At 50.2% G+C, this 8,667-nt stretch overlaps 1 protein-coding gene across 1 annotated transcript in view; it reads right to left on the bottom strand.

The window, feature by feature from the left end:
- Window positions 1–424: 424 nt before the first annotated feature.
- EFR3B (EFR3 homolog B) overlaps window positions 425–8,667 on the bottom strand; it is a 49,707-nt gene continuing 41,464 nt past the window's right edge. Inside the window, exons 17-22 of the mRNA XM_007455509.1 lie at window positions 8,440–8,567; window positions 7,594–7,685; window positions 3,829–3,877; window positions 2,557–2,663; window positions 1,170–1,219; window positions 425–725 (exon numbers count right to left, since the gene is read on the bottom strand). Coding sequence (XP_007455571.1) covers window positions 620–725; window positions 1,170–1,219; window positions 2,557–2,663; window positions 3,829–3,877; window positions 7,594–7,685; window positions 8,440–8,567 — 532 coding nt within the window. The 3' untranslated portion in view covers window positions 425–619. The remainder of the gene's footprint in view (window positions 726–1,169; window positions 1,220–2,556; window positions 2,664–3,828; window positions 3,878–7,593; window positions 7,686–8,439; window positions 8,568–8,667) is intronic.

Genomic DNA, 8,667 nt, shown 5'->3' with positions numbered 1-8,667 from the left:
TAGAAACAATTCACGAAGAGGCAACTGGCAGGGTGAGCAGGGGAGTGGAAAGGACACCAGAGACTTGAAGGCCTTTGGACCCTCAAATGGGGAAGGAGGAGGGGACACTCTGGAGGAGGTCAGCGCCCCATCTTCCAGCTCTCACAGGCCACTGCTCTACGGGAGGAGCTGGCCTTGCCTCCTCCTGATTGCAGTCTACGGCTTCCTTTGACCAACTGTGTCTCTCTCTAGTTCCCTCCTGGGGGAATAGCAGCTGCACACCCACCCCTGTGAAAGCCCTTCACTTACTACACTAAGCAGGAGTTTCCTGGGACCTCAGCCTCTCTCTGGAGACCCCCAATGACTCTTGACCCCAGGATGACACACAGGAGGAGACAAAGGGCACAGGTAGGATGCTTATTGGCCACAGAGGGGCATGTGGCCGGATCTCCCTCAGGGAAGACAAAGAGGAAGCAGGGAGGCTGAGAGGGGGGCAGTGGGGCCCAGGGCTCCACCTTGCTTAGCTGTCCAAGGTGCTTTTTCTCTGAGATCCCAGTTAGATCTCCAAGGCGTCGGGGGTGGGCGTGAAGGCGAGCCCCTCCCTCAGGCCCCAGCCCTCCGAGAAGCTGTGTCTTGGAATTCAGTATACGCACAGATCGGGAAACTTCATCTCATAGACAGGGATGGAGTGGCTCTGAGGCTGGCCATAGGCTGCGGTGATGGTTCCTGATGGGCTTGGTGGGGGCCTGGGGCAGAAACACACGGAGGGGAAAGGCATGAGGACAGTTCTGGGGTCCCGCCCCGTGCAGCAGAGCAGCTGACTGAGGTTTCTCTTTGAATAGGGACAAGAGATTTTGTCACTCCGTGGTTCCCAGGTTTCCAGTTGTTCTAGAATCTTCAGCTTGAAGTCAAGCTTTACTGCAGGCTCTACAGCGACTCTGTTGCTCTAGAAAAAGCACCAGCTTGTGACACTAGGACCCCCGGCTCTTTTCCAGGGTTCACTGAGCTGTCTCTTTCTCCCTTCAGTCTCTGTTTCCTTATCTGGGGAGACTTGGTGGCCGACTCCAGCCCTGGAGACAGAGGCTGGGGGCAGGGAGGGCTGAAGACAGGTGCGAGAGGAGGACTTGCGGGGAGGGGTACCTACACTGGGCCACAGAATTGGGGATCCCCTGCCCAGGGCTGCCACTTACCGGATGGTGATTTCAAAGATCTGATTGAGTTTGCTCTGCAGCAGTGATGCCTAGACACAAACAGAGGAAAAGTGAGCTGGGGGCTGACTCCCAAGCCCACCCTGCCCAGCATGCACTGCAAGTGCTGGGCAGTTGCGGCCTTAGGAAAGAAACTGGTGTGAGCTCGTTTCCAGCACTTATCTGTGGACCCTGGCAGTGGGTTCAGATCAGAAAGAGCTGCCCAGCAAAGGCCTGTTGGGGACAGCACAGAGGCCAGGAACCCCAGGAAGGACTTCAGCAAAAGTTCTGGAAGAGCCCTTAGCTCCTCCAAGTGGGGCAATAGGGCCTGCTGGGCAGAGTCAGGAGGCTCAGAGCTGGTTCCAGCTCTTTCCTTAACTCCCAAGGAGCAGTTGTACAAAGATGGTGCATTAGGGAAGATGTTCTCTCTGGTCCCTTCCGGCTCCACCTAAGTCCACGTACACAGAGAGTGAGGTTGTTCTCAACTCTGAGCTCACGAAATGAGCAGCCTCTACCTTTCAGGATGGAACTAGAGGTCAGCATAATATAGGCCCAGAAAAATCTATATTATACTTACATGTATTTTTATATATAACTTATGTATTTTTATATATTACTATATATAATTATTATAATATATGAGAAGTTTATGTATATATATTTGAAATATATATAATAGAAAATTACATGTGTTTTTATTGAGAGGAAAAAGTACAATAAAATATAAGTTATTTGTAGACTTTGGATGTTTACAATTATGTTTCATTGTTACGAAGACGGACACTGGGGCTAACAAATCCTGGAATATCATTTTCAAGAAATGTTTGTGCTCTTCCCTTAGCCATCTACTCGTCTTTCTACTCGTCTGGCGCCCTCTCATTCAGATTTCTTTTCCAAGGCCAGGCCGTTCCATTCCACCTGCCGGGGTCCCCCAGTTGGAAGCGAGCCCTCTAGCAAATGCTGGCCATCTTTCGTGTGCCATGGCCCCTTCCCCCATCACTCCATAATGTGACAACCCTAACGGCAACAAACTGGCAGAGTTGTCATGAGAAGGAGATAAGCTGATAAATATAAGATGCTCTGATGAACAGCAAGTGCTATTTACATTCTTGCTCTGATGCTTATAATTTATTATAATCTATCTATTTGGTACAGGAGATCCTGAGGTCAGGGTTTCTCCCTTATATGAAAACTGTGACCTCTGGAGGGGTGTATGACTAATAGCCTTTAGGTTCATGGGGAAACAATGTAGTGCCAAGGCAATGTTGGGATCTAAACCCTAATTTCTGGATGACAACAGAACCAGGATCTCCTGGAAACTCAGTCCTGCCCTGGGCCCACATCCAGTGTCCATTTGATCCCGGGAGGGGCACCGTTACGTCTCACTTACCCGGGCCCCGCAATGCGCTGCAATCTCCTCAAAGGGCGCCTTCTGGAACTTCTCCACCACCTGTCGCCGCCGTTCACGTTCCTGCTCCTCGACGGCCACGCTGTCCACTGCGCCACAGAGAGCTGGGTCAGCCCTCAGGTCCTACCGCAGTGATGCGGTCTGAGATTTCCCCCCAGAGCTCCACTCCGCTGATGAGGGGCAGGGTAGCGTGGAGGGTGCGATGCCATCACTTGGCCCTGGGAGGGCTAGACCCTTTTCTGATTCTGCCTGAGGGCTCAGCCCCCTTCCTTGCCTAAGAGTTTGAAAACTAGTTGAGTGGACCCTTAAGTGGGGCTAAAGCCCCATGTAGTTGCATTGACACTGGGACTCTTAGACAGAAGTTCCTGGAACAGGAAGTACTCTGGGGGGAATATGAAAAGGGACATCAACAGTGGAAAAGCCACAAAAGACAACGAAGAACGCCTATGGCAGAGCAGTCTGAGGCTTGTGCAGATTCCTCTTGGTAGCCGAAATGAAAAGAAAAAAAAAGGAAGCGTATGAAATATGTTCATCGTGCCCAGTTTAAGAAGGCAGAGCAGTGGGAACATTTAGAAAGTGTACCATGAATGACAACAAAGATAAAGATTTGTTATCAGTTATCGGAAAAATTCTCTAATTCAGGATATTTCATTGCCCAATAATCTAGACGACGTAATACTGCATTTAAAAATCTACTGCCATTATTAAATAAGTATTAATAGGATTTCTTCTTAAAGGCTTTCATTGGTCAGCTTTTTCTTTTGTATCACACTCCACCAAAAAATTGTCCAGGTATTTATACAAATTAAAATTGCAGGTGGGAGGGAGGGAGACGCAAGAGGGAAGAGATATGGGGACATATGTGTATGTATAACTGATTCACTTTGTTATAAAGCAGAAACTAACACACCATTGTAAAGCAATTATACTCCAATAAAGATGTTAAAAAAATAAAAAGTAAAATTGCTTTTTACTTGTCTGATTGGCTGTAACCCTCAACTGACCACTTTTAATGACAGCGGTCAGTAGAAAAAGGGTTCCTGGCATAGGACATGGACACCCCCCGCCACCCGTTAAGAGAGGGGGACTTTTAATTGCAGCTTCAGTAGTTGTGAAGAGTTTAGAGGAAGCCACCAGCCTCTCCCCTCACATCTGTGTGAATCACACTTGCGAGGGCAGCAGACAGCTGCGCACGCGCACACGCCTCTCCAGGACCCGGCCCTGTGACCCCCTCCCTGCGGGGCTCCCACTTACCAATGGCCTTCTTCAGCGTCTCATAGGTGATCTCCTCGGCAGGCACGCGCTGGGGGAGAGGGAACAGAAGTGCTCAGAAAGGGGGAGGGGGAAGCGGGGGGTGGGGAGGCAGCCTTGGCTCCCTCAGTTACCTGGCAGCCACTTCACTTCTCAGAAGAATGTCCCGAAGGGAGAAACTCCCTGAGGACACCCACATTCTCACTAGGGTCTCTGGAAGCTGCCTGAGCAGGCACAGAGCCTCCAACTGAAGGAGAGCAGGGAGAGAGAGAGGAGGGGAGGCTAGTGCCTCATCAGTCACAAGTCTGGCCTGAAAGAACTCACTGGCCCCTCCCCACCTCGCCCCCCAGCGGGTCCCATTAAGCTCCCTGGGAAGAAAACACTGTAATTCAAACAAATCTTCACAGAACTTAACAGAAAATATTCGAAACAAGAGAAGGCAGTTAGCAAATATAATCTCATATGAAAATTTCAAGAACTGATTAACTTTTTTTTTGTTTTTGTTTTTGCGGTACGCGGGCCTCTCACTGTTGTGGCCTCTCCCGTTGCGGAGCACAGGCTCCGGACGCGCAGGCTCAGCGGCCATGGCCCACGGGCCCAGCCGCTCCGCGGCACGTGGGATCCTCCCGGACCGGGGCACGAACCCGCGTCCCCTGCATTGGCAGGCGGACTCTCAACCACTGCGCCACCAGGGAAGCCTCTGACTAACATTTTTGAAGACTTCTGATATTAAATTATCCACCAAGGTGATGTGAGTATTCAGTAAAGGTAAGGCATACTGAGGTTGGTCCAAGGACCTGGGTCACAGGATCTCAGTGTCCTGGGAACCCATAAAAGGAGGTGGAAAATAATAAAACCCAAAGAAGGGTGTTCTATGGATGTGTGGCCTTAGGTCAGATGCTGAAAATTGTGAAGGAGTTTGGACTAAATTCCAGGATTTCCCCACTAGACTGTGAGCTCCTTGAGGCAAGACCCATGATTTATTCATATTCTATTAGTTAAATGTAATATTACATGAAAGAGGCAGACACAGGAGAGAATGATTTCATTGATATAAAGCTCAAGAAGTGACATAAGTTGGGCTAGTGGCTCCCTCTGGGGAGGGGGTACAGAGGCAGGGCTCCTGGAAGACAACATTTTAGTCCCTGATCTGGGTGTGAGTGCATCAGTATATTCACTTTATACACTCAGATAATTCACTGAGCTTGGAATTCCATAAATGCTTGTTCGAGTAGGAATGGACAGAGTTGTAAGTATGGGATAAAGTCATCCAACAAATATTAAGTGAGCACCAATTATGTGTAGGATTCTTGGCTAGTCGCTTAGTTGAAATTGCAAAATGTATTACTATCGGAATTACACGCAAGAGAGCACTATCATTCACTCTGAAGATTCATTCACTGTGAAGGTTCATCCTCTGTGGGTCTGTCCATCCACCCATCCATCCATCCATCCATCCGTCCATCCATCCATCCATCCATCCACTGTCAGCACTGACCAACATCAGATATTCACGGGTAAAGTGATAGGAAACCATGTGGTTGTGGGAGAAAAAGGAAGACAGATCACTGGGTAAAGGCAGGCAGAGAGAAGCTGATGGAGGAGATGGGCCACAGGCTGGATGTTGATGAATGGGCGATTCAAGAACGTAGAGCTGGAGAGGAAGGGTGATTCCGACATGGGATTCCACACTAGCAAAGACATGGAGGTGAATGAGATAGCGCGGGGGAGACTGAGCGCAGACCAGCCAGAGAGGAGGGGAGATGAAATGAAATGGGAGGGCATCCCTGACTACAAATGGCTCTGAATGCCAGGCACTGGGTTTGGAAATTAACCAAACCAGCATTTAATGATCACCTGTTATGAGGCTGGCATTTAAGGCTACAGGGAGTTACCGTGAGATTCTGGAGGGGTTGGGGGGGGGCAAGGTGGGCTGGAAGTGGAAAGAAGCACAGCACGGCAGAAGGGTGGAGGCTCCCACACCCCTGCTTTCGATACCAAGCCATCCCCGGGCTAAGCTGACTCTCTGAGGGGGAGGAACCCATGATGCTGACCGGGGGGCCACGAGGGAGCAGGCAGCTGTGTACCTAGGTGAGCATTTCTCTTCCTTCTTCTGCTTCACTTTACTTATCAATTCCTGAGGGTCTCTCAACTCTCGGGAAGGAAGAATTACAACTATTGAGGGGATAGCAGTCAACTCACGCTGTGCTCCTAACACGTGAGGTTCCCGTCCCTGCAGAGCTGGAAGGCCTTGGAGGACACCTGGCTCAATCTCATGTTGCTTCTCCAATTAGCCTGAGTCAGAGCTTCCTTCCTTCCATGGGAAGGTTCCAGACAAGCTTGGAAAAGCCCTGCCCTGGAGGTCTGCCCTAGTAACCGAGGAGCTGTTGGAATGGCTGAGGGCACAGTTAGGGGGAGGCTTGACCTTTACCCCACTGACTTCTCCTTGCTCCAGGCCTATGTGGGGAAAGGCTGGGTGTCCAGGCTGTCCTTCACAGCTACTCCAGGCTGTCCGTGCTCAGGGATCTCGCAAGTCTCCTTGTCCCAGTCCCACCCAGATGTGCATCCTCCCTGCTTCTTGCTAAGGTTCCCCTGCGTCTCTGTCTCCGTCAACTCCCTTAATCGGCAGAGTTACCATTTAAGACAAGGGTACCACATCCTGAGGCTTCAGTTCCCTCGGGATGCCTTTCTCTCTCCTCACTGCCCCGCCCACATTTCTTTTTCATTTTAGTGAGTAAATTTGGTATTTCCACTAAAATTCCTTTTTCCCCCTTACTTGTGGGTACACCTTCTTTATTTTCTGAGGCAGAAGGAATACTGGTAGGAGAGATATCACATGGTAATTGAAACAGAAATTAGATATTCACAGCCCTCAAGAGATGATGGAAGGAAGAAAGATCTTTAAGCTGCATCTTTCTCTTTAAAAAAGCATTTTTCAGGGCTTCCCTGGTGGTGCAGTGGTTGAGAGTCCGCCTGCCAAGGCAGGGGACGCGGGTTCGTGCCCCGGTCCGGGAAGATCCCACATGCCGCGGAGCGGCTGGGCCTGTGAGCCATGGCTGCTGAGCCTGCACATCCGGAGCCTGTGCTCCGCAACGGGAGAGGCCACAACAGTGAGAGGCCTGAGTATCGCAAAAAATAAATAAATAAATAAATAAAATAAGCAGGGGACACGGGTTCGTGCCCCGGTCCGGGAAGATCCCACATGCCGCGGAGCGGCTGGGCCTGTGAGCCATGGCTGCTGAGCCTGCACATCCGGAGCCTGTGCTCCGCAACGGGAGAGGCCACAACAGTGAGAGGCCTGAGTATCGCAAAAAATAAATAAATAAATAAATAAAATAAAATAAAATAAAAAAGCATTTTTCTTGACATATCTGGAAGAAACATTGTAAAAGCTATTCTTGCCCTCATCTTTTCTGTGAGGCCTTCCAATTTCCAACATGGAGCACGTCCGCCTCCATCATGAATAGGGAATGACTACCACCAGCAAGGCTTTCAAGACTGATTTTTATAACATGCTCATGGGAGTGTACGGCGCGGGGGGGATTTGGTAATTTTTTCCAGATGGAAATGTCTAGGATACATATGACGAGAGTCAGTAAGAAAACAGGACTTACTCAAGAGATTTACTTTCTGTGCAACTTTAAATGTGTGGGGTGGCTAAGGGAGCCTAGATCGTGGAGTGTCTGACCACCTAGGAGGTAGGAGGAGTCCCCTCCCAGGAGGACGCTGAGCTTCACCAGGACAGTGGATCAAGAATGAGACACTCACCTCCTCCTTCTCTGGGCTGTTCCTCGATTCTACCTCCACCTGCAGGGAAATGGTTTCTCCAATGCTCTTCCTCTTGGATAAGCGATCCTCATCTGGGAAAGGAGGATAGAGAAGCTAGAGTCTCCAGCCCCTGCAGAGCAAGCCAGGATCATGCCTCCAGCACCATCTCCCAACCCCCCTGCCTTTGCCTGGTCCACAGTCCTCGGAGGGCTCAGAGGGAGTTTATACACTGGGGCTACAGCTGGAGTTTACGGAGGGCTGCGGGCCTTCACTGCCCATCTTAGGGTGGTGAGTTTTGCTTTTTAGGGCTAAGGTTTTGAAATTACTGATGAGCACAAAGAAGCCGCTTATGACCAGAAAGCATATCTCAACTTTCACAAGGGTCATCTGCTAACAGCACCAGCAGCTGTCATGTGCGTAGCATTTCCTACTACGGGCATTTCCTCTACCCTCTAAGGCAAGTATTGTTAATATCCCTATTTTACAGCCAAGGCAACTGAGACTCGGAGATGCCAAGAGACTCGTCTAAGATTCTTCAGGAAGTAAGCGACAGAGAACTGTGTCTCAGACTCCACAGCCCACGTGAGCTCTTTCCGGCACCGTGGGGTCTCTCCCACGCACAGGCCAGGCTATCCCGTGGGCCAGTTACTCCCAAGGACCCTGCATGGAGGAGGAGAGGTGGGAAAACCAAGGATCTCACCATGGATTTCCACTGTGTCTTTCAGCTCTTGTGTGACATCTAAGGTGCCATGGAAGGTGACCGAAGGACTCACAAGTCCCTTCCTTTCAGACCCTGGCCAAGAAAAGCCAGAGGCAGGCTCGGAAGTCCTCAAGCAGGGCTCCTACCTGTCAGCTGAGGGATGTAGGGCAGGCAGAGCCTGTCTGCATTGTAACCACTGCCCCCCAGGACCTCACTGATGTTGCTCTGGCGGAAGAGAAGCTCAATCACCACTCCATCGACGTTTTGAGACAACCTGGGAGACAAAGGAGGGAAGAGGCAGATGAGAACCATGGGGGACTAGAATGATTTCCTGATGACCTTTCTTAATTTTTTTTTTTTTTTTTGCTGTACGC

This window comes from Lipotes vexillifer, unplaced genomic scaffold (genome assembly GCF_000442215.2).
Source record: "Lipotes vexillifer unplaced genomic scaffold, Lipotes_vexillifer_v1.1 scaffold131, whole genome shotgun sequence".
Classification (NCBI taxonomy): Eukaryota; Metazoa; Chordata; class Mammalia; order Artiodactyla; family Lipotidae; genus Lipotes; species Lipotes vexillifer.
The sequence above is the reverse complement of the archived record's forward strand: the minus strand, read 5'-3'. Positions and strand labels throughout refer to the sequence as shown.